The sequence below is a fragment of the Bactrocera neohumeralis genome, chromosome 5, assembly GCF_024586455.1.
Source record: "Bactrocera neohumeralis isolate Rockhampton chromosome 5, APGP_CSIRO_Bneo_wtdbg2-racon-allhic-juicebox.fasta_v2, whole genome shotgun sequence".
NCBI lineage: Eukaryota > Metazoa > Arthropoda > Insecta > Diptera > Tephritidae > Bactrocera > Bactrocera neohumeralis.
In genome coordinates, this window is record NC_065922.1 from 70,433,949 (window position 1) to 70,460,994 (window position 27,046).

The window sequence follows — 27,046 nt, forward strand, 5'->3', positions numbered from 1 at the left end:
AGTGAAATACAACTGTGTTTGCGTACGCCTGCCATTTTATTGATTTATAAACAGTCAACTTGTCAGCGAAAGTAGTTGCAGGAGTAGCAGCATTAACAACAGCAAAATCAACGTTAACTTGTTCAACCGCCAATTTGTGATAAGTAATATTTAAAAGAGCATGTGTTAAGTACGAAACTAAAGCAAACACAATAAAACCGTAGTCTTCGGCGAAAAACTTGTAAAAGTATTAGGGAAACTTAGTTATTAATTACAACAAAAACAAAACACGAAATAAGTGGAGTATAAAGGAAACGAAGTAAGCTAGTTATTGAAACCGCGCCAAGAAATTCAGAAATAGCTTTACTTGTTAAGTGTAAGCAAGGTAAGTGTGCGTTTATAACGCGATAATATTAATGGATAAAAAAAAATTAACTGGTATTTAAAAAGTGTATGTACGTATTAAAAAAATAAGTTAAAGTGTACTACATATAAAAATTATTATAAATAGTGCGAAAACTTCGTGTGTTACTGTAGGATGTATGCACAGTTTGACAGCTACTGAAGTATGAAATAACTATTGTTAATGTATTTCTGGTATGTTTTTGGTATATTTTTTACAATTTCTATTTTATGTGATATAAATTGCGTTTACATTAATGCATTGAAAACATTGAATTAATATTTAAATTATTATTTTTTTGTTGTTAATTTTTAATTGCAAATTGAAGAATTGGTATACAAAATTTAAAATCAATTATTTTTATTTAAATCTAATTTTAATTACAAAAATTTTTTCTACGACGTCCGGCTCACTAATTGAAATGAATTTAATAGGCATTTTAATTTTTTATAATAATTTAGCAGTTGAAAGTGCTAACAAACCTCATTTTGAATAGGCGAGTTTTGACAGTTTAGTCAAAAGCATTAAGAGTTGTACTAAAAATAGCTAGAATTGCAATAAATCTACACTCACTCATATTTTAGTATACAACTACGCATTACTAAACAATTTCTTGCTGAATTTCTCGATTTGTATAAATTTGTATACAAAAAAATATATACACCGGCACTTCCGTACATCTGCAATATTTCTAATGTCAATTTCGATAGAATGACATTTTATCATTCTATTGTGAATGGTTTTGGGAAATTTTTTAATACAGTTTTGTTAAAAAAAAATACCCAACACACGAAGTTGATAGAAGCCGCCTGCTAGAAGCTGCCTCGTCATCTTTCCTCCTGCTCTGCACATGCTCTCTCTGTCGCATTAACATAGAAGAGAGCGTATTTTCGGCTGTTTTTTAGCATTCGCCGTATAGCAAAATAGCAGAGTACCGCGAAAAGCCGTGCAAACAACACATACGTCAAGCGTGAGTGGAATTTATTTGGTGGAAATTGTATAGTCAAATATATTTTGAAAAGTACCTATACAAAGGAATTTTGATTTGAACTGTTTTATTTTATACATTCGTTTATCTGAAGTATTGAAATTTTCACAAAGTTCGTTCAAATGTTTTAAGAAAACATAGTTTTCATTGAGAAATTCATCGAGTGTGTGAAAGAAGATAAGCAAAATTTTAGAGGAAAAAATCTAAACCAGAAGGAATAAGTGCCGAAAACCCAAGTAAAAAAGCTGAAAAATCAGATTTGTTTGCTGAAAACTAGCACAAGTAGCAGAAATTGTACAGGTAAGTTAAAGTTTAGCGCTGTAAATCTACAGAAAATGTGAAAATTGAATGAAATGTCTTGTAAAAAAAAGAAATACTAAATTGCCGTAAATGTTTTTCGTTAAAATGTGACGAATGACGGTTGGTGCGGCAAACATATACTTCTTATGTTGTTGCTGTGGAGTATTTGTTGTTTTTGGTATATCTTTGGCACAGGATGGGCTGAGCAGACGATGGTCGACCCTCAGGTGATATTGTTGTTGCAAGTGTAGCCTTTTCGATTAAAAGAGGGTGGTGGTGATATTAAATCATGCACCCAACCAGCAGGCGGTACGCTAATGATTTTGCAAAATCGGATTTCATAATTAGCAAGAGAATGAAAGTTCGAGAAGCTAAACAACGTGATTTTTTTTTAGCGGAAACTCAACATGTTAATCACTACTTTTCTTTTTATTTAATAAGAAGGTTACCTTCATGTACTTTGAAATATGTATGTATGCTCATGTGTGGATGTTATACGTTACATCTATTGAAGTAAAGTGTAAATCATGGGTAGGGATAGAAGAAGCTTTACGTCGTATGGCATACCAGTTTTATTTTGTACTACACTCGTGCTTAGCGGAAGCAAAGCACCAAATTTACATACTGGTATAAAAAAACAACAAAAACTTTTTTTTTTGTCTAAATCCAGTATTTTCTTGCATGCTTAGAAACTTTGGCAAGGCTTAAAATGGTCATCGGCTAAATATTCGTTGGTGTGTCTATATGGCATATGCTAAACCAGTGTAGATTGTTGGTTTGCCGACATTTTTCAATACTGACGTAATATTCGATTAAAATAGAAGCTTATTGACAAAATTGGTAACATTTGAAAATATACGAAGTTCAAATACAAAGTTAGTATAGTGTTATTGGCCATCCCACATACTTCTGCCTGATGATTACTGGTGTTACTGTTTGACGCTGTAGGTAACACTGATTTTGGTTGACTTTTTTAAATTGTATGCAAAATATTTCAAAATAGTATAATGAATTCTAAATTTCTAATATAATTTGTCTCAATTTATTAAAAAACGTTTAACCCTTATAGGAAGCATTTTCAAATTTAAAATGGCTAGTAACACCGCTAATGCTTTGGTATAAATCATATATTATGGTTTCCACAACAAAACAATTTGCAAAAATCATTTATGTATATTGCACACACAAAAGCAAAATAGTAAAACGAAGTGTGTGCAATATCACCTGAGCTTCAAATTGCGCCGACTGCCGACAGCAATAAAGATATGTATGTATGTATGTACATATGTATGTGTTTACATACCAACATATGCATGCAGGGCATGATTGTACAAACAAACATCACTCCTATGCTTATACATATGTATGTATGTATGTACATATATTTGGCGCAAAAAGAAAATTGCTTTGGTAAAAATGTAGAAAAACAATTTTGAGAAATTTCGCACTATAATTAACTGACATTTCACAGCTGAATGCAAGTGAATGCTACAAGGTAATAGTGTGAGTTGTTTGCGAGGGAAAAGTTTACGAAAAAAATAAAACAATAGTAAAAAGCTGTCAGTAAAATGAGGGCGTTAAAAACTGTACAGTGTTGCACTTTATACATTTTTGTTGTTGTTAGGCATCATAGTTTTTTTTAAACATTTTTTTTTCAACATTGCCGTTTAAGCCAAAAATGCAATAAAAACTTTGAAACTTTTAAAAAAATATTTTTTGTACAAAAACACATGGAGAACATTTCCACCTGGTAAGCACCTGGAGAAAAAATATTTCATTGAACACGCTGCGCTGCAAGCATACGTCATTTATATTTTTTTTTTTTGTCTACACAGGTTAGTAATCCACACTCAAACTTTAAAAGAAATCATCTTTTTACATATTTACTTACATACAGAATTCAATTTCTTCATTCGATACCGCCCACACAGGTTATATTAAATTGGAAATGCACGACGACACGTCATTTCAATATTTTCTTTTTGTTTGTCAAATATTTGAAGTGTGCGTGTAATTTGTTTTTAATAATATTTCTATTTTATAATTTAAAGCACATAAAACTAAATTGTTGATAACAAAACTAGATGATACTTTCACTGCTGGCGCTAACATTTTTATATGTACATATGTATGTATTTCAGTTGCTTTCAAAACTTTGCAATTCACTTTTTTATGAACCAATTTAAACGCTTTATTTTTTAATATCACTTTATATTCATACAAATGCATTGCACACTTTTACTTTCCATTTGTTTACGTTTGTTCACATTATTTTTTTGCTTTTTGTTTTGTTACCGTCTTAACCTACACCAATGTCAGCTGTCATATCATCATGTGTCTGCTCGTTTTGATAAAGCACAATTTATAATTTCAACGACAAATTGCCATACAGCCGTCCAAACGTTTTGTTACATCGTGTCGTTATATGCATTTATTAAACAGTCCGGGTATTGAGCGCTGGTTGTCAGTTCGTGCAATGTGCGTGAATGTGTCATTGAATATGCTTGACAGCACTGATTGTGTAGGTTTTGCACAGTTTTATTGCCGATGATCAACAGCAGACACATACATATGTACATGTACGAACATGTATTTTTTGCCGGCAGTTCGCTTGACATTTCGTTTTGATCTTTGCCGTTGAATTGTATTTTGCTGTTGGTGCATTGCAGAGTTGTTGTTCATTCATTCGATAATTCAATTGCGGACATTTAATAAGCAAATTGTAATATTTAATTTTTAAGAAAGGATTTCAAGTGTTTGTATTCTCTTACTGGCACTTGTCATAGTTATACTCTCGATTTGTTATGATTAAATTGGAACAATATGCGCCCCGTGGCGTATACGTTATTTTTTGGTTAATGAAATGTGAAATTTGAGCAATCGTGACTGCAAAAATTGTTTATTTCTTAATTTGCGAAATTGACTATTATAATTTTTTGCAAATACACATTTCTATTGCTTAGTATGATAGCTACATATTAAAAGTAATTTAACACAGCTGGAAAGTAGTAGATTAAGGCACTTTGAATGAAATTGTGGATAGTAGTATGTATACAAATTTAAATACATATATGAAAAAAATGTAATATTAGGTTGTCAAATATTTTCCTTCAGCTTTTTTGCTCTTTATTTTATGCTTATTGATAAAATTTTAAAGGTAAACATTTTATATGTATGTATGTATATCAACTTGCTTGCAATTTTCACATAATTGCTGATTTCTTCGTATTGTTTGTACATTTAACGGTGATTTGTCGCGTTTCGTGTCTGCTTGCAAGCGCCTATAATGCAAGATTGTCTTCTAATGCATCGAGTTAGTCCAGTTTCGTGACGTATTGTTTGAACGGTGATTTGTCGCGTTTCGTTAACTTGCCATTCATTTGCAATGACAACAATAAAAAGTCAATGCAGCAAAAAACACTCCTTGCAATTGTTGTTGTGGCCTCACATTCTGTCTTACCTTGCGACATTTCTTTACATTTCCTTATTTAACCCCGCCACCACTTTCATTATCAATTGTGCTCACTAATTGCCCTCATCTAATCGAATTGCTGACTGCCTTTCTGCTCGTTGGTCGTTTACTTTATTTTTATATTTTTTTTTCCTACACCCTTTTGCCCATGAATGGGGTCGCTGCTGGCCATATGCTGTCTATTGCTGACACGCGCATTTATGGTTAATTCATTATCATTTTCTGGCATTTCATGGTTCACATTTTGCTTTTGTTTTGTTTCACTATGGAATTATTGAAATGCCTCTGGCGATTTAGATAGTCTATTGGATGTCCTTTGGCAGCAGCAAAATTTCTAAAGCTCTCGTAGAAGTAAAAGAATACGGAATTTCTATTTCATATTGATTGAATGCCTTCTTTGAAGGGAGTGCCAAGGGTTGATTTCAACCACAAATTCTCACTGACATATGCATGTTTGTATGGTTGAAAGCTCAAACATTAAAAAAGCCGCTTCAATAGCACATTTTAGTTGTTTTCCGTTTCGAGCCGCTTTTACTGACCTATTTAAAGCAGTGAAGTCTGCAATTTAGTCTGGCCACATGTATGTACATATGTATGTAGGTACATATGTGCATACATCCTTTCTGTCTGGTGTGTGTAGCACATTCTATTACACAGTTCATATCCGCTTGTGCTTGTATTAATTCAATTGTTTTACGTGTCTACCATACTGCTTTCGCAGAATTTATCGCCTCAGTTTTCCTCTCTTTTTTGCCCGTTATATGGAGTGCATTACCGTTAAAGTAGTATTAATTCGTGGAATTGTCGTGATTTCAGCGAAATTTTATATATTGATTTTTAAGCTGCGCCTAATAGTATGCTATGGTTAAAAGATTTAGACTTTTAATTTTTTTTTTTTAAATCGATATGAATATAATATTACTCCTATTATATTATGCTACAGACGAATTTAAGTAAATTTGTATTTTTTCAACGCTAGTAAGTATGTTGAATTTCCTTTGCTAATCAGTAATTTTTTAAATATCAAAAGCCTAATACGTTGTTAGATGGAAGGTTTTATATGTTATGTACATATACTTTTTAATATATCGGTAACTTCTGTGAACAAAATTAATTAAAATAAATTAAGTAAATTGCAAAAATTTTCAGAGAAATACTGAGGTTATTATTTATTACATTATTATTACATTTCTATTAATTTGCATGTATTTGTTAATAAAATCTTCATATTATTGAATTTTTATAATGATGAACGTAAGCAATATTGGCACATAAAAAATGTGTATGTTGAATAACTACTCAACAGCTAATTATAAATATATTTGAGTACCAACGCCTTGAAGTATGCAACGGTTTTTATTATTTATGTTTAAAAATATGTACAAACGAGTGCCACAGCCTTGAAGTATGCAACAACTTTCAATTATTTATGTAAGATATTTTTCGCCTTGAAATTTACAACAAATTTTTGTTACTGACGTCATTTCTAGCAATTTCGGCAGTAAATCCGAAAATTTTTTTTACAAAACTTCACTAATATTTTAATACGCCTGCAGTAATATTGAATTTCCCAAGTGTTACTAAAATTAGCGCAGCATTTTCGCTTTCGCTTTTGCTCAAGCGCAGAGTATAAGAAATATAAAATCGCATATTGTGCTTCTTATTGCTTATCGTACGTACATATGTACATTCATGTGTAGTGGTTAGTCAATAATAACAAAAATAATAAGGTAATGGCTTATGCGCCTCAAGGTATGCTTTATCGGAAGCGGCTTAGCACAAATTCGCGTGAGTGGCTGCCATTTCTATATGCCATTTGCTTTTGATTGTTCAAAAGTCCATGAGATGCAAGTATTCGAAAGTGAATGATATGGAAATTTGTATTTGTATGTTTGTAAATATACGCGCGACCGTCACTGTCTAGCTTTATATGCACACGCATAAATGGTATATGAGGCAACTAATGGTATGCGATTGTTTGAAAAAACTTCAAATGCGCAAAATTGTAAAATTTTCAATGAAAATGTGATTGTTTTGTGTGCGTACAATTTGCATTTTGCAAGATTTTATCATTGTTTGTTGGTATATTATGTATATTTTTTATATTCTGCAATTTATATTAAGTATCTTTATAACACTGTTAAATTCAGCTAAATCTCGAAACTAAATTCAATTTCCGTTTCAGTTTATTTGCAGATTTATTGCTAATTTTTATTAGAAGAAACTTAAGAAAACCACAAACAAAATGTCAGATCGCAAAGCAGTTATTAAAAACGCCGACATGAGCGAAGAAATGCAGCAGGATGCTGTTGATTGTGCGACACAAGCCCTCGAAAAGTACAACATTGAAAAGGTAAGTTGCTCTTCTTTGATATAAAATATAATATAAAATATTTTTTTCAAATTTTATACACAAATGCCTTTAAAAGGTTTCGAAGAAGGCTTCAAATAAATTATTTACATTTATTTTGTTTTTAAAATAAATATATTCCAACTGAAACAACAACTTGTGGTCCTGCCGCACACTATTGCTAAGCGGCTAGTTTTATCGTGCCACGTACAGGCGCGCATTGCGGCGAAGTTAAACAAGCTAGTTTGCCAACATTTCTTTTTTTCGTGCAGACTGATTGTTTTTCTAACTCTTATCTGTAAAGCAGATAAAAAGTTAACTGCTGCTGTGCTTTAACTTGTGCTTCTTATTGCTTACGAAAGCGTTCAGTGCGCAGGAAAGCACGAAATTTTTGTTGTCAAACGTCGCTAAGCTGGTTATAAAATAAGTTAACAAAGTAAAAGTGTATACATATGTAAAGTGAAAACGAATAAAAAGTCAAAAAGTGCGCTTGAAGGGGCACTAAAATCCGATCAAATGCAAGCAAAGATTTTCGAAAATTCTCGAGATAAATTCAACTTGATCCTGCTGTGCCTTTTTATCACCGCTTTTTAAGTTTTTCATGCTGCATTTGATTCGCGTGTAAGCCCTGGCGCTATATTCTTGTCAATTCTAGTTTTTTAAGTGTTGTTGTTTTATACTTGTCGACCCTCTTTGCTTAACAGCAAGGATTACATGCATTTTTGCTTTGCAAGTTTATGTACATACATACATATGTATGTATGTACATATGTAGTTGGTTGTGTGGTATTTGTTCTTTATATTTGAGGTGAATACACACATTGCGGTTTTGCTCTTTTCTTTAAATAAGGTTAGTTCAACTTTAACCCAAGTCGAATGCACTTTTAACATTGCAAGTGTGTTTTTGTAGGAGCTGCTGTTGTACATGCAAATGTACATACATGCATATGTATGTATGTATATAAAGTTTTTCCATACACTTATTTTATTTAATTTTAATGCTTTCTAAATATTAAAAAATGAATGGTATAAAAATGAATGCGCTAAAATTTAAGTTTTTTACATTTAGTTTTAGTTTTTAGAATTTATTTTTAGAACTTAATAAAAAATATGAAAAAGTAATAATATGTTCCTTTATTTTTTAATTTAATTATATTTTTTTTTTAATTTAATTAATTTTTTTTATTTAATTTCTTTTTTTTATCTAATTTTTTATTTTTATTTAATTTATTTTTTAATTTAATTTTTTTTTAAATTTAATTTATTTTTTTATTTATTTTTTTTTTATTTTTTTTTTTTTTATTTTTTTTTAATTTTTTTATTATTTTTTTATTTTATTATTTTTATTTAATTTACATTTTTTTTATTATTAACTTTTTCTATTTTCTTTTATTTAAATTTTCATTTTTGTTACTGTAAAATTTTTTGTCTGCTTTGGTTTTTTATTTTTTATGTGCACGTTTTTTTGTTTAATTTGTTTGCTTTTATCTTCAGACTTATTTATAATAAAATTTGCATACTTGTGTGTTTAAACTGATTTTGATTGACGTCTTTCTTGTTGTGCTCTTTGTCTAGTTTTCTTATCTCAATTCTTAGCGCTCAAAATCTCATTTAATGTTTACTTTGTCAACTTAAAATTTATGAAAATATCAACATTATTGAGTCTGTTTATTTAAGTACAACTTTGAGATAAATTTTATCGTTGTTCTTGTAAAATAAAATTATAAATGAGTTATTTAAACTACATATGTATGTACATACAGTGTGCGACAAAACTAAAGCACGGAATCTGCCTTGTCGGTATTTAACCGAATAAAATCATAAAATCATTCTTCTTTTAAAATTAGTAAAAATTAAACAAATTAACTTACTAAAATATTATATAAAATTAAATATATGAAGAACTCAAAATCTGGTGCGACAAAACAAAAAATAACTAAGAATTTATTAATTGCAATTAAGTCAAACGGTTTTTAATTATGTTGGATATGTGTAGTTATTACCTAATTAGAAAAATATTAATATTCAGTAATTAAAGAGAAAGAAAATCGAAATAAGTATTTCTGTTCAATAGAAAAAAATAAATAAGAAAAGAGAATCGGTTAAGAATGGTTTGGAATAAATCATCCTTAGTAATTTAAATAAGCTCTTTGGTTATAATAATATATTAAACTTATAAATCTATTGTAAGACAATTACGGTTAAATAATTACAGAGATCCATACAACGTCGAGCTGTCCATGGGGAATTTTCATATTTTGCAAAAAAGCCGTATTATTTATTTTAATAATTTTTACTTTATATTTTAATTAGAAAACGTTAAAAACAATGTACTAGAAAATAAATAAATTCATAATAAACAGTATAATGGACAAAATAAGCATAAAAATATTTCTCAGAATATCAATGCTGCCACATGTTGCAGAAGAAATGGCTTTAAAATGGAGTTATCAACATGACAACGACCAAAACATTTAAAACATGGTTGATAACGGGAATGAGGTTTTGAAGCGACTCGCACAATCATTCAATCCCATAGATACCAATGGTAAATGTAGATCGAAAAATCAAAGAATAAAAATAAGGCCGTTTTATACATTAAAAATTCCTGGGACATATCAAATAAATTAATTGAAATGCCTAGCCGAAAAATTTAAAAACAAGGGATACGCAACCAAATATTGAAAGACATACATTTTTCAATTAAAAATTTCGTGCTTTTGTTTTGTCGCAAAATTTTTGGAAATATATGGTATTTTATATATTTTTTTAATAAGTTAATTTGTTTAATTTTTAGTAATTTTAAAAGAAGAATACATGAACTAATAATACAAATCAATAAAACATCACGTAATGCCTAATATGATTTTATCCAGTTAAATACCGACAAAAGTTTTGTCGCACACTGTATATGTATGTATGTACATAAATGAAGTGAAATAATATTTAAAATTTAACGAAAATAAGTAAAAAAGTATTTAAAAATTAATAAATATTTTATAAAAATTAAAAAAATTATAATAAATAAATAAATGAAATAATAAAGTTATTTAAATAATGATAATAAACAGGGAAAAATAAATATTTTGAAATTTTAATCATTTTAATTAGAAATTAAAAACAATTACATACATAAAATAAATAAAGTTAAAAAAATTCCTGAGAACTCCCATTAAAAAAAAGAAAACATTTAAAACATGGTTAAAACAATATTATATTTAATTAAATTAAAGAATTAAATTTAAATCAAAATTTTAACAAATCTAAAGAAAGGAAAAATTTAAAAACAAAATTCAACTTATTAAAATAAAAGGAAAATATAAAAGTAATATAAAAAATATAAAAATAATATTAAAAAAAAATATACACAATAAAAATAATATAAAAAATATAAAAATAATATATAAAAAAAATTTAAAAAAAATATAAAAAATAAAAAAAGAAATATAAAAAATTAAAAAGAATTTAAAAAATCAGAAAAAATATATGTATAAAAAATGTAAAAAATTTAAAAAAGAAATAAAAAAATATAAAAAAATATAAAAAATTAAAAAAAAAAAATAATTTAGAAAAAAAACTAAAAAATAAAAAAAAATTTAAAAAATGTATGAAAAATTATGTATGTAATTAAAAAAGTATAAAATGGGTAGTTTTTCTCTAAACTTTTCATCAACGATTTTTTCTATTAAAATTGTTATTTTTGCAGGTTTCAGAACATAGAAAACATTTTTTACTAAACTGTCTCATGATTTTTCCAACCCACTGTAAGCGTTTGTAATGTCTTCATTTGATAATTCCCACCATTATTTAGTATCCTACAATATTTCGATTACCAATTTGCAATCAAAATTAAATTTTCAGCGCCTATTATTAAACTCAATCACTTCGAAACACACACTCTCAACCCCTCCGACAGCGCTGGTGCTTAACCACACTTAGGCGCATACATTCATAAATGAATGTGTACATATTTACTTTCTCTCGTTTCTGCTCTAGTAATGCTGCAAGGCCGTCAGTGATTGCGTGCCGCCTACCCCATTTAGGTTGCCAACGATTCGTACGCCTGCCTGCTGAAATCAAAAGAGAATCCCCACCCCTCCACCGCCTACATTTTGCGGATTTGCGTTTTTTTTTTGTTGTTTTCCCTACTTACGTTCAACACATTTATCATTATCTATTTAACGCTTAACTCCCTAAAAGCGCATCATGTAAAATCCCCCAAAACACACACACGCATACATACATACATATGTACACACGAAAAAGCGCATACGCAGTAATGTAAAAAGCCACAGTAACAAAACACCAAGAAATTATATAAACATTGACACAAGCGACAACAAAAGCAGCCAGAACAACAACAACAACAACACTTTATTGTCCTTCAGTACATCACTCTCTTCCTCGCACTTCCACATTCACACGATCTCTCTCTCTCACTCTCTTGGCCAATATGTTTTTAAATTTACATTTTTAACCAGGGCTCGGTTACAATAAAAACAACAACAATATAGTAACAACATAACAGCATAAGTGCCAATGTTGTAATGTCAACAATTGTGGCCGACTACAGTGAAAGTGTGCGCACATCTCCCGTTACATTTACTTTGTGTGCGTGTGTGTCACCCATTGGGAATCCTGCTGCCACTCAAATCGTGCACAGCGGCAGACGGTGGTGGCTGGTAGCGGGTGCCGAATAACGCAACGCAAGGCAAGGAGCGCCGCTCGGCTCCACATGGCATTAGAAACATGGCGCGCACGGGTATTAGACTAAATTGTTGCTGCCAACGGTTGCGTCGGCATTAATTTGCCACATGCTGTGTTCTGTTGTGCGGGGTGGCAGTGTGGGGTGTAAAGGGGCAGTGTGTACACACTGTACATACATACACGTGTTTAGTATTATAGAACATTACTTACCGCTATTTGGTATATTTGAGTAGCTGTGGTTGTTGTTGCTTTTTTACTGTTGCATTACCAGTTACAGTTATTATTATTGCTTTTCGCCACTGTGGGTGTTGCCGTTGACATTTTTTCACCATTTGTCCAATACTTGTACATGTGCGCTCATATGCGACGCATTTTGTCTTGTGTTTGCATACTTCTAGGCGCATTGTAGCAAATCGCTCTCCACAATGTGCTATGACGCTGTTTTTTCATTGTTTTGGCTGGAAAAAAATAAAATATTGTAAATGTTTGTGCATCAATCATTTGTATTATTTTACAAGTTTTTATTTTATCGCAATAGCATTTAATTTGAATTTTCATTGTTTGCATTTTTAATGAATGGTTGAATTAAAATTTGGGGCATTAAAAATTGTATTTAAAAAATGTATGAAATGAAAAGTATTAGTAAGACTAAAAAATAAAGTGTTCAATATTAATTTTACAAATAAAATATAAATTTTAATATAACAAATAAAATATACATATGTCAATTTAAAAAATATTGTACATATGTATTTAAAAAATATATAACTTTGGAAAGAAAAAAAGTAAAATTAATGATACACATGTTTACAATAAAAGTGAATGTTTCAAAAACAAAAACAAAAGGTTTTAAAAATTTAAAACCTTAAACTAAGCGTAAAATAATAAAAAAATTTAAATTTTTTTATCAAATATAGCCAAATAATTTAAAGTATAAATAATTTAGAACATAAAATAATGAAAAATATGTTAAAATATCTTCAGAAAACTTTATTCTGTACAAAAAAAATCTGATTTATATTTTTATTTACCATATTATATTTATTTTTTCCATTATTGAGTAGTAAAGTTTACAAACTTTCAAATTCTTTATTTTAGTCGTAAAAGAAACAACTTACATACATATATGCCATGAACGGGGTGTATTAAGTTTGTTTTAATTTTTTTATTTTTTATTACAAAAAATTAATTTACACTTTTTGTCGTATTAGATTTTAATTCATGGTTTTATTTATTTTTTTTTTGTTATTTTTTAATATTTATTTAATTTTTTTATTATTATTTATTTATTTTTTAATTATTTATTTATTTTTTTTTTTTATTATTATTTATTTATTTTTTTTTTATTTTTTATTAAAAAAATTAATTTACACTTTTTGTCGTATTAGACATTAATTCAAATTTTTTAATTATTATTTTTTATTTTTTTTTATGTATTTTTTTTATTTATTTTTTTTTATTTATTTTTTTTTATTTTTTATTTTATATTATATTTTATTAGAAAAAATGAATTTATACTTTTTTGCCTTATTAGTTTTTAATTCATCGATTTTTCAACATTTTTATTTATTATATTTTTTATTTCATTTATACTTAATAAATCCATAATTTTTCTAATTTTCCAATATTTTTAATTTTTTATATTTTTTTAATATATTTTTAATATATTTTTTGATATAATTTGTACTTTCTAGTATTATATCCTCCTTTGTTCAATTGTTTTACATACATACATATGTATGTGTATATATGAAGTTGCACGTCTAACAATATTGTTTTTTTTTTTACTTTTCCTTACTTTCCTTGTGCGCGCTCCGCCTTCACTTCCGTTCCTACACCACTGCTGCGAGTCCTTGGTCCGCTCATAACCACATTATTCATTGCTTTCTTCCATTTCATTGTGCTCGTCGCAGCGCAAGCCCACGAAGACTGTCGCCTTGCCTGCAGCTTTACAGTTCATTCATTCAGCATGCATTTCAACCGTTATTGTGACCATTATAGTTGTGTCTTTACTACCTTCGGCGATTTAATTTGGCTTAAAATTTATTTTTGCATTGGTTTTTCCATTTGCCACGTTTATATTTTCTTCGCACTCAGTTTTTTGTTTTATTCTTTGTCTGGACACCACGTTTTTCGCATTTTAAATATATTGGCGGCCAATAGTTGCTAGCTGAATTGTTGTTGCTTCGTTTTGAGCCACAACGCCAATTCGTGCATTTTTGTTGGCCGTTGGCCGTCCATATTTGGCTTCAAGCTGTTCTTGGCTTTAGTCATTTCGCTTTGAAACAAGTGGATTGCGCGCAGACAGACATAACTATAGCGTGCTTATACATACATACTAGTACAAGTAAAAAATGATATAAACGGTTTTGGCGAAGGCTATGACTGTGACTTTGGCTTTGGCTTTGGTCTTAGTATTGGCTTCTGCATTTATATTTGGCCTTAGTCAAGGCTCATTCGGTCAACCAGTTATCTCGGTGCTTGCGTGTGCCGCTATTCACATACATATTTTTTTTTATTTTTAGTCATCCTAAATTAGATATTTGTTGCTGTATGACAATATTTGGTTATTCACTTGAACTTTATTTGATTCACTTGCCTTTTTGGTCGCCTAAATGCTTTATTTTCGTTTCGCCCACTTATTTTTTCCATAATGATTTTCTTTCTAATTATTCTCCCCAAGAATGTGCTGCTTTTTTGCTATTTATCTTTCTTAGGGTATTTCTAAAGACTTTTCATTCTCTGACTTTTTTTTGCCGCATGCTGCTTCGACCTCAAAGTTTGCTGTGCCTTTTCTTTCGAATTTCATTCAACATGTGTGTGAGTATATTGCATACAGATGTGTAGGTCCTCAGTCGAATCCTTCCGCATATGTTTCGTATCGGCAATTTATTGTCCGAAAAGCTGGTATCTACAGCGTATCACTTTTCCCAGAGTTGCATGTGTTTGTAAACCCTTTTTTCATTGTGATTTATTTGCTATAGTATGCCTACATAGCTGAAGTTTTAGTTTGTGGATTCCCCTATTACTATTCTCCACCTCTTTTAAGTTAAGTATACTTTGCTTTTTTGCGTGTCTTTACGAAATCAAACAACTTTTTCCGAAAGAGAGCGCGCAGCCATATTTGCTGTAGTCAAATATTTACTTTTATGGGCCACTTTTCTGTAAATAACTACGAAAAAAGTCTGCATAGTGTGGGAGGTTTGTATGTATGTATGTCTGGTTTGTCGTTCATTCAAAAAGCGGCTACCACATTTTGTAGGCTTATACGCAGTCCCTCTCACTTCCATCGATGTACATTTCTTTATATTGTTTTGCTGCATGGGTTTTTGTGTTTTTGGTGAAAATTCCAAGTTTTTCTGTCCCATATATAATCGTAGTAGTAGTAACAAAAACCAACTTGAGCCGACTGAAATCTGTATTGAATTGTTAAGCAAATAGTTGATTGTAGCTCAATTTTTTATTACTGTTTACTTAGATTTGCTAACATCTTGGAAGTGCGTGTGGAAGCACTGTGGCAGGCAATTGCTTGTTGAGACGCAAAATTGTTGCTCTGACGTGTGAATATGTTCACAAATAAGTGCGAAACTTAATGGTATGCTTTTAGGCGCAGGACAATAGATATATTGACGTTAATGTAGGCTTTATTTAAGAGCGAAAGAGCTTAAAAAGACGAAGAGTGAAGAAAATAAATAGCAAGAATTTGAATGCAGGATGTATTTGTCCCTGAGTATATGAGAGACTGCACACATCCTTTTCTCTCCAAGTTTCTACTCATTTATAGGAACCGCGGATATCGGATCACTATAGGATACTTGATCTAAGACCGGAAGTCGTGAGCTGCTTGAGCCATATGTAAAAGAATCGTTTCTGGCCACTCCCAAGTGAATCGTGTTTTCGAGAGAAATGTTCTGCAGAAGATTTATGTATGTACCTTTGCGCATTGGCAACGGCGAATACCGCAGTCGATGGAACGATGAGCTGTACGAGATATATAACGATATTGACAAAGTTCAGCGAATGACATAGCGGCTACGCTGGCTAGGTTATGTCGTCCGAATGGATGAAAACTTTCCATTTCTGAGAGTATTTGACGTAGTACCTGCCGGGGGAAGCAGAGAAAGACCTCCACTCTGTTGGAAAGAACAGGTGTGGAGAAGCACCTGGCTACACTTGGAATCGCCAATTGGCGCCAAGCAGCGAAAAGGTGGAACGATTGGCGCTCTGTTGTAAACTCGGCTTTTACCGCGTTAGCGGTGTTTACGCCAATAAAGAAGAAGATATTTAAAGGAAGATTCAACCATTCGATGAAAATGGTTTCAAAAATAATGAAAATATTTAATACGTCGTTTATACGCATGATTTGTCAAAAACGTTTCTATAAAATTCATTACAAATACTTCCAGTTTTATAAAATATACATCCATTCGTTTGAAATTAGTTCTAAAATTATGTTAAAATTTGCCGATTCGTTGTGTGTGTAAAAATTTCATATGAAATTCACGGACACAGCTCTACTTCTATAACAATTCTGCGCCTTACATCAGACTACATTTTCCATCACCACCAATTATGCACTCACCGCCGGAATGTATGCAAACAACTTTATATTAATAAATTTGTTTACACTACCTTTCACTTGCAAAACATACCACACTAATTACCGCCTCCCCACTTACTTAAGCTTTCAATCTAATGTTCTAGTCGTTGCTCTTCACCTTCAATTTAATTATTTTACACTTCCTACTTGTGCGATGCTTGCCAACGAACGCCAACACACAGGATGCAACAGTCAAATAAATTTATTCGCTTCCGTTTTACGCGCAGCAGTTGTTGTTGCTATTGTTTATATATATGTACATACATAAAGGTAAATATGTACATCGGCGGTGCGGCAAAGGAGGCGTATTTAATATTTAGATTTTCACTGTTGCCTTTATTAAAGCGGAATATAGGAGTGTGTATGTGTGTGCGTGAAAAGCATGCTTAAAAAAGGGCTAGAAAAGGGTTCTATTGCGTTAAATTTGCGCTTTTGGCTCTGGGAATGCAACGCCACGCGCAAAGTTTATACACCGCAATTGTTAGTTGTTGGTTTTGTTTTTGTTGTGCATGCAACGCATTCAGCTCGGCTCAATGTATAAATTTAGAACCTGTCCTTATGCTGGCATATATGCAATTATCTCCGTGGCGCTACGTTTTCCTGTCTCTCAGCACGAAAATGCACCGTTACATATACTATGTACATCTAACACATAACGGTATATTGGTAAACTTACACCGTCAAGCGCCGCTTTGAACTACACTATTTTTAGGCTGTCAGCTGTGGTTTCAGTTGAGTGCCGCGGCAATGCTCTTGCCTACTTCACGGCGTTTATGTATGTATGTATGTATGTATGTGTATAATTGCATTGGTAAATAGCGCTGTGCGCGCACTGTTTTGCATACATTTGCATCGTTAACGGATATAAAAGCTTTATGCATTGCATGACACGTGGCATTGTTGAGGAAAGTGTTTTATTTTGCTGCACGCATTCGAGATTAGATGTGTACTTAGATGCGATGTGCATACATATGTATTACATATGTACTTAGTATATAATACAGCGGTATTACATACCGTATGTTTACAGCAATTTGTGTGCATTAATTGTACAAAATGTTTTATGAAGTTGTCGTAAACTTGTGGATAATGTAATTTTTTTTTGGGTGTAACCGGGTCTCCCTGACTTTGTTAATATTAAATGTGTATTATTTATATGTATATTTAGTATGTGCTACTTTTTCTAAATTCTGCTTTTCATAATTTAGATAAGCGTTCATGAGTTTTTTTTATTTTTTTTTTTAATCTTATTTTATTATACATATGTATATGTGACCTGGTCTACGAAAAGGGAAAAGGGAGCTAACGTGCGAAAACTAGTTTTCTGGGAAACAGCTGTTAAAAATCTCACCCTAAGCCCCCTTTCCGTAGACCAGGTCACATAGTATGTATGTATGTACATATGTACATATACATATGTATTTTGTTTTTTTTTAATAATTTTTTATTATATTTTTTGTTCTTATTTTTTAATTTATATTTTTATTTATTTGTTTAAATTATTTATTTATTGATAAATATATGTTATATGTTTATTACTATTAATTATTATTTTATATTTTTTATTATCATTTTATATTTATTTATTAATAATGTTTTTAATTATTATTATATTTATTGAAGTATATTTTTTGCCTTATCATGTTTAGAGTTTTTTATATACACTTTTTTCTACTCACTCACTTTATATTAAAATTTTTTGCTCAATTTAAAAATAAATTTCACAATCAACTTTAAAAATCATAAAAATATATTAGTAAACCGAATTGTGACAGTTAGTGTATGATTGACAACATTTTTTGCAACGTATTTCAAGGCCACCCCTTCCTCCACGCGCTTGCTGAATCATTGCAGTTTTTATATAATGCCATTCGAACTAGAAAAGCTAACAGCTCATGTAATTTGAGTCAAAAGGAAAGACTAAGACCGGTAAATACATATACATATGTATGTATACTATAAAAGTGTTTGTGTAGCACGCGATCCTGCTTTTTATGCACGAACGAACTCGCATGCCGCCACCCAACTTAAGCAGACTACCGCCGGGTCGCTGAGTACGTGCCAACGGCCTGCCCGCGCGCATTTCCGGTTTTATTTGTCGAGCCTCTATAGGTACGTGAGCCTACATAGTAACACAGTAAACATGGTGCTCATCCATTCGATACGTGTATGCACCCAGAATTGAATACATGTGCGTGTATGGTTGTTGGTAAAATCGCACTGTGAAATCTGCTAACTTTTTTCAAAACAATGTACTCGCTTTTTGGCTTATGCATAAACACGCGTGACACTCGTTGATAGTTGCAAAGCCACTGTTGCCGGTTGTTATTTTCCTTACGAAAACCATGCGTGTTTTCTTACTGTTGTCAGGCTGGTGGTATTTGTTGTTTTTAACTTCGTTGTTTTGCACAGCGCTACAATGTTTAATCAATATCGAAGAAAGCGACGGGGGGGTGCATATGGTTGAATCGTAGAAACGGTATTTGCAAGGTACATAACAGTTATATGGCTGAAGCAATCAAGCCTCCTGCTTGATTGTATTATACAATGAATGTATCGAAACTTATTTCTTGAATAACTGATCTGCTGCCATTGTAAATTTTTCCTGCAGCAAGTTTTTATTAAAAAAGGAAATTTCAGTTGACACAGTTTTTTTCTTTTAAGCTGTAGGCAGTTTTGCTATTGTTAACATTCCCGCTTACGGATATCGTACACTTTGTTGACCTATTTCTTTCTTTCCTCCCCTTTCTTACAATGTCGCTTATTATTTGCTCGCACTAGTTAAAGTTAATATTTGTTTATGTAGTTTTAGTTTGCTTTTGGCCACCCCTTAAGGCTTAGACTTGTCTGTTACAATGCATTGTTAATCGATAATTGTTGTGTTTAATAACTTTATTTATTTATCTGCATTGCCAAACCTGCCAACTTGGCCTGAATTTATGTGCGTCATAAAAAGATTGTATTATTACAATAAAACATGACATGAATATGAAGTCTTATACAAAGTTCCGACAAAAATGCAGACATTGCCTTCATAAATGTTAATGTTTTTTCCTCATCGATTTTTTTTTATTATTTTAGCGTATAATTTTTTGTATTTATTGTTAATTTTTTTTTAATTCGTATGTATTATTTAACTTTTATTTTTGTGTTTTATGTGTAATTTTTTATTTATTTTATTTTTTTATATTTACTTTTTTTATTTTATTTTTTAATTAATTAATTTTTTTATATTTATTTATTTTATTTTATTTTGTTTTTGATATATTTTTTTTTATTTACATTTTTGTTTTAATTTTTTGTTTAAAAAATTATATAAAAAATTTTTAATTTATTATTTAAAAAATATATTTTATTTTGGTTATTATAATTTATTTCTTATATATCATTATGGTATTTAATTATTTATGTATTTACATTTGTTTTAATAAATTAATTTTTTTTTTGGTTCAACAAGCGGTTTACTTACTTTATATTTTCCGCGCTGAGTCAATTTAGCCATTACGCCCGTATATGTGCAAATTAGTCCCTCAGTTTTTGAGATATCGAAATTTAGTACATATACTTTTCTCACAAAGACGCTGCTCATTTGTCGGAACCGCCGATATCGGACCACTGTAACATGTATGTACAGCTGCGAGCAGTGAAATAGTAGTGGGTGTTAGAGCTTTACATATCTGTGAGTTATGTAAAATGCCAAACAATTTTAACATCCATTGAAATGCAAAAGTGGATCATATTTTCCAGGCTATGTTTATTACTAAAAATATTTAGATTTGAATATGTATAAGATATGTTTATTTACAAAGATGTGTTTATGTATGAAAATTTTGGGGAGCAGTAAAATAGTAGTGAAGTACTAAAAAATTTTTTTTAAAAATCCTGAAGGATTTTTGCAAGTTTCGTCTATAGGAGATCTTAGTACTTGGTAGCATGGCCATGATTTTTGATAACAGCAATATATCGCTTCTTCAGAGAATCTACGAGACTGTGGCATCTTTTCAGTGGTATGCTCTGCCATGATTGCTGCACTACGGTCCACAACTCGTTGTTGTTTTTGTGTTTATCCTTCCACACGGCTTTCTTGACATCTGCCCAACGATTTTCAATAGGATTGAGACCAGGGGATTGAGCTGGTCTATCCATGACTTCAACTCCATTGACCCGAAACCACTTTTTTACCACCCTACTGGTGTGCTTCGGGTCATTATCCTGCTGAAATATCATTTTCAGCGGCATGTCCTCTTCAGCAAATGGTATCATAATATGCTGCATTACATCCACGTGTGTGTATCGGTCCATTATGCCAGTAATCTTGTGAATTGGGACTACACAAAAAAATTGGGCCTGTAAGAAAAACAGCCCAAACCATGATATTCAAACCGCCATGCTTCAAAGTTTTTGTGCTGAATCTGGGGTCGTACTCTGCATTAGGGGAGCATCTTAGATACTGACGGGACCCTTTACCGCCGTATAGAACAACTTTCGACACGTCTGTCCACAAGATGTTGCGCCATTTCTCAATCGGCCAATTCAGGTGTCCTTTGGCGAATTTAAGACGTCTTGCTACATGAATTTTTTTTTTAATAACGGTATTTTTCGAGGACAGCAGACATATAAATAATGTTCATGTAGAAGTCTTCTCACTGTATGAACACCGCAGGCCAGGTTAAGTTCATTCCGAATCTCCATAGCTGACATTCTAGGTCGAGTCTTGGCACATCTTACAACTATTCGTGTAAAATTCTCAGAAAGAATCCATCTTGCGCCCCTTTTTTCGCCTTTTTTTTTATAAATAATTGCATTGCGAATCATTGTGGCTTAACACCCTACAAGTCTTTCCACTCCCTTGTAGGATTTACCGTTGTTTATGACAGATTGAATCCATTCTCGTTTTTCTTCACTACAGTGCTTCCCGCGGCCCAATAAAAGGAACAAAATCATAAATTTTTTTGGTTTTTGCATTGAATAATATATAAAATATTAGGAAACTTACTTTTTGTTTGATAAAATTTAATTTTTTTTAGTAAAAATTATCTGTTTGTAATCAGCTCACCGTTCACTACTATTCTATTGCTCGCTCATAAAAACAGATATCCCAATAAAATTGGCTCTAAAAAAGTAACGGTAAGTGTTCCACACTTATTGTTGTGAATAATAGGACCGTTATACTTCAGAGAATATAATTAAAATAATGATCGACGGCAATATCATAAAATAAACAAAATTTAAAGCAAAACTCTCTTGACCAATAGGCACTACTATTTCAATGCTCGCAACTGTACATACATACTCACATAAGTAGCTCCCGAAAATTGAACGAGCGGAATCAAGTGCTTGTATGGGAATCTTTTTCATTTGACGAGATATGTTCAAGAAATTTGGCATGCCTTATTGTCTAATCTCCGAAGGAATTGTTTAGATCGGAGCACAATAGCATATTGCTGCCATATACACTGGATGATCGGAATAAAGTGCCTCTATGGAAAGCTTTTTTGATTTAAACTGATGTTTTCAAGAAATTTGTCAGGGATTATTGTCTAAGGCAATTATGCAATTTCCGTAAAAATTGTTAAGATCGGACCACCATAACATTTATCTGTCATACCAACTGACCGATCAAAATTAAGATAAAAATATTTTTATACTCATTTATGCTGAAAAAAATGCACCTGTGAAGAGTATTATAGCTGCGGTGCAGTCGAAGTTAACGTTTTTTGTTTCTTATTTATTTTGCCAACTGCTTGGTTACACACATAGTTACTATTTGTTTAATAATATCTAGGTCAGCGGCTGAAGTTACCGACTATTGTTTTACTTTGTAAGCTTACATACACATGTATAGTACATTTAAGTAAATATTTTCGCTTTTAACTCACTATTGGAATGGTTTTTAGAACATTTGGCACGCAATTTGCTCACTTCATGATTAATTGCAGTGATTACATGTAAAAAATGGCATTTATATGTAAATTAAATCACTATTGCACGATAAAACATACTCTATTATTGAAATTTATATGTGAAAGGTTTTTACGAATCGCATTTTCACCTGTATTTTCTTATTTTTAGTTTATTTGTATTTTGCAAAAACGTGATTGGTTTTAACAAACGTTATTTCATGCAAGAATAAACAAGAATGTTTTTAACTGTAAACATGTAAGCAAACGTCTACAAACGTCATAAGCAAACTTAAGGTGTTCATACACACTGTATTTGAATTAGTATTTTTATGAAGTTGTGTATCTCAAAGTATTGGAAAGTTTGGAATCTAAAATGTATTATAAGGTTATTTATAATTGGTATGCACCACTTTAATTGCTCTACCATATTTTAGAAACGACGACTATCCATGAAAAATTACCTACCAACCCTCCTCAAGTCAATAAATCTAATTTTAGCTCATACCACTATCGATTTTGGAATTTTTCGAAAATTTCCAATGAAAATAAACCAAGCTAAGTTACACTATTTGCTTACATCATTTTAAATTATAAACCCGTCTATAAATAATGTTTGTAGCGTAGCAAATAAAGCTAAACGCCGCTTGTAGGCTTTGTAACGTGAGCGTAATCTATTTTTAAATGCATTAAATAATAAGTTTAAGCGCCTACCTACAACAAGCCATTGCTATTTGTGTCTCGCGACACTCATGTTAAGCAATTACTATACAAGCCGGCCGTTGCATCATATACTTGTACGTACACTTATAATATGTTTACGTGATAGCACAAAACCGTACTGACAATGACCTCTGTGTATGTGCGTGTGTGTATGAGTAAACTTTTAACATTGCAAATTCAGTGCCGCTTTTTTTATTTTATTTACGCTAGTATTCTAAGAAATTTCCAGTTCGTGAGCACATGTTTGTACTTTCCATATTATATTTTCCATTGCATTTTTTTCGATGGACACTTATTTTTATAGACTTGTTGTGGTATCGGTCATTTGTACGCCGCTAGGTCAGTGGGCTCGATTTTCTCCCCTCGATGTGCTTTTGTTTTAATTGTTGTTGCGCGCCACGCGGTGCAGGCTTTTCTTTTTTTACTTTTTTCGATTTTACTTTTCCGCATGCACATTGAAATTGCGGGAAAAATGCAATTTTCTGCTTAAATGGCGTAGAAATGACGCTATAACTGTGATTTAAGTGCCGTGAAGGGCAATGCTTTGTTGTGTATGAACTGCCATACAGCGGCGTTCAGACAACAGAACATTTTTATTGCTTGTGGTTTAGTATTAAAAATTAAAAGTCGATATTAAAAAATATGTGAATTAAAATGAAATAAAGAGTGGCAATAAGAGTTAATGAAAATTTATTTATTTTTTTTAATTAAAGATTAAAATACATACATATTTTTTTTATAAATATACACCCAACTGATGTTCAAAAAATATTTTTTCTCTCATTGCAGGACATCGCCGCCTATATCAAGAAAGAATTCGACAAAAAATACAATCCCACATGGCATTGTATTGTGGGCCGAAATTTCGGATCGTATGTGACACATGAGACACGTCACTTTATCTACTTTTACTTAGGCCAGGTGGCAATTTTATTATTTAAGAGCGGTTAAAAAATTAACAACTATAACCACAAACCCAATCACAGCAACAGCAACAACAAAATACCACAACAACACACATATACACATACTTGGAAAAGCAACAGCAAAACAGAAGAATTTGTAGTGTAAATCCTAAATTTCAAGAAAAAAAGGCGTAAAGTAAAAATAACAATAACAACAACTGGAAAAATTTGCAGTCACAACATTTCAACGTAATAGTATGATGAATCGGCAACTGAGTAATGCAGCAGGCGGAAATGCATTTGAAGAGAAGCACAGTGCTGGCGAAATGATACTGTCAAGATACGATCCACATTGCTTTGCAGTGCATAACTGTAGTTATTAGCTGTGATTTCTTAAATTGGGTAGCAGAAACTATACACCTGGCAAATATAAAATGTGCAACCAAATTTGTTGGTTGATAACCAGCGTTTTTACAAAGATGTGCATAAAGAGTTTGCTGCAATATAAACGTTTTAGACTGCACCCAGAATAAGCTACATGTATGATACTTAAAATGCACACTCTTGTAATGTGGAACCTAATTCAAATCAGTTCAATTGGTAAAATGCGTAAATAGATGTGGAACCAAATTCAAAACAGCGCAATTTTTAAAAATACGCAAATCATAGATGTGGAAACTAATTCAAAACTCTTCGATTGCGAAAAATTTGTAAATTATTGTTATGGAATTTAAGTGAATGCATTCTCAGCGCCCAATTTCTCACAGAACTGTGTATATGTACGATTGGCGCGCACCATAAACGCCTAAAGTAATCCCCTCTATGCTAATTAACGCATTTTTGAATTGCCCTAATGCCATATATGCACTCACCACTGTCATTGCCACATGCACCGCTGGCGCCGATCTACTACAAAATTTTACACTGCAGAAATGTGACGTTTCATGGACTTGACAAAAGCAGCAACAACAACAACCAATTCACTTTACTACTATTATGGGCACAATACACCAACAACACAACCCACACCCGAACAGACAATTGTGGTAAGAGAAAAACTTCGCAGATTCAGTAAAATGCAGAAAATAGTAGAAAATAGCAGAACTTGAAGCAACTAAAAGTAAAAACAAATCTCAAATGGAATCATGGAAAATTTAACATTTTATGCGTATTTGTATTAGTAATATCAGCAAGCAACAACAGCAAATTATATATATATATACACATATATATTTGTTAGTCTAAGTAACAAGAAAAATGAAAATCGATGAATAAAAAATAAATATTTGAAATTGCGTACACAACAACAACAAGCATACATATACACACACAAAAGCAAAACACTTAACTGAAGGTACATATACGGAGCGGAAGTCGAAAGAAATGCTAAAAACGATGCGCAACATTCGAATTAGAGCAAAATCTTAATGAAAATTGAAACATTGTAAGCGACGAGCAAAGTTAGCGAATTATAAAAGACATAACTGAATATTTCCATCCACAATTAGCAATGGGGAAAATTGAAGTGAAACTTGAACAAGAAGGAGGAGGAGTGACAGCTTAAGGAGTAGTTGTTGTAGCGGTGTGTAAAGCAACAGTAAAAAAACACACACAAATAGCAAACGAAAAGCAAACACACTTGCAACACCTTTGTGTGAACGCATATAATAGCAATAATAACAAATATATAAAACTAAAAGTTGAATGCAAACAAATGCAAATGAGAAGGAGTGTACTCGTAGTGTTGCGCTGTTGGCAGCAGCCAGGAGCGGTATGTATGTATGCAGCAAAAACAACAGTAGCAGCAGCAACAACAACAGCGCATATACCATACTAGGCTAATATATTCGAATTAATGATATTTTCTTCTGTGAAACTTCTATATTTTCTTTTGTGTTAAATAAATTGTAAATGTTTTTCTTTTTGATGAAATGAACAAAACAAATCGTTTTATGAGAGAGAGAAAAAATTATCTATTTTAACACACTTCTTACATTACATTAGTAATTTAGTAGACGCCATTTTACAATTTATTGAACAAGTGGATGTGTGAGGGTATTTTTTTGAAATTTTTCCTTAATTGGAAATTGATGAAAGATATGTGTTCAAATAAAAAATATAAATTTTATTTAAAAAAAATTAATTTCTTTGTGTTGCATTTATTTATTTATGAAGTAGCTGAAGTCACGAAGTTATTGGCAAATTAAGTTTGTATTGCAATTTATTTGATAATTTTTGTATTACAATTTATTTGATATTTTGTATTGTTATTTATTAAATGATTTTTATTAATTTCCAATTATTTAAGCAATTTCAAATAATTAATTTTTATAATTCATAACTTTTGAAAAAAATCATATAAGTAAACAGATTCAGATTCATAAAAATTCTCATGAATAAAATTGATACATTAAAATTCGTCAAATAATATTTTCATGAGCTGTATGGAGTATAAGTACACATGTGTGTATGTATATAATTTCACTATATCTGATTTTTACTCCGATTCATAGCAGCACTTAATAATGATGACTAAGGAACGACAAATAAATTTGAAATTTTTGCAATTACGAAATATGTTTGAAGAATAGCAAAATTACTGATATATAAATGTATTATCAGTTCACGAAAAAATTTGTCTTATTTAACAGACCCCAAAAATTTAAAAAACATCAATTTATAAATTTTAAAATAATTTAGTTCTCCCACAATAAAGCAG

At 31.1% G+C, this 27,046-nt stretch overlaps 1 protein-coding gene across 2 annotated transcripts; it reads left to right on the forward strand.

The window, feature by feature from the left end:
- On the forward strand, positions 1-26,470 carry LOC126760234 (dynein light chain 1, cytoplasmic). 2 transcript variants are annotated; one of them, XM_050475716.1, is made up of 3 exons: positions 1-364; positions 7,328-7,495; positions 24,212-26,470. In XM_050475716.1, the coding sequence occupies exons 2-3, from the start codon at positions 7,388-7,390 to the stop codon at positions 24,371-24,373; spliced, it is 270 nt and encodes an 89-aa protein (XP_050331673.1). In that variant the 5' UTR covers positions 1-364; positions 7,328-7,387; the 3' UTR covers positions 24,374-26,470. The 2 variants fall into 2 exon arrangements, with proteins under 2 accessions (XP_050331673.1, XP_050331672.1); XM_050475715.1 differs by lacking the exon at positions 1-364 and adding an exon at positions 1,305-1,670.
- The last annotated feature ends 576 nt before the right edge of the window (positions 26,471-27,046 follow it).

Bases quoted from the DNA above. Each gene is read 5' to 3' on its own strand.
- LOC126760234 (XM_050475716.1), top strand. From the start codon at position 7,388: ATGTCAGATCGCAAAGCAGTTATTAAAAACGCCGACATGAGCGAAGAA. The intron at 7,496-24,211 runs GTAAGTTGCTCT...CTCTCATTGCAG, and splicing joins AAAAGTACAACATTGAAAAG to GACATCGCCGCCTATATCAA.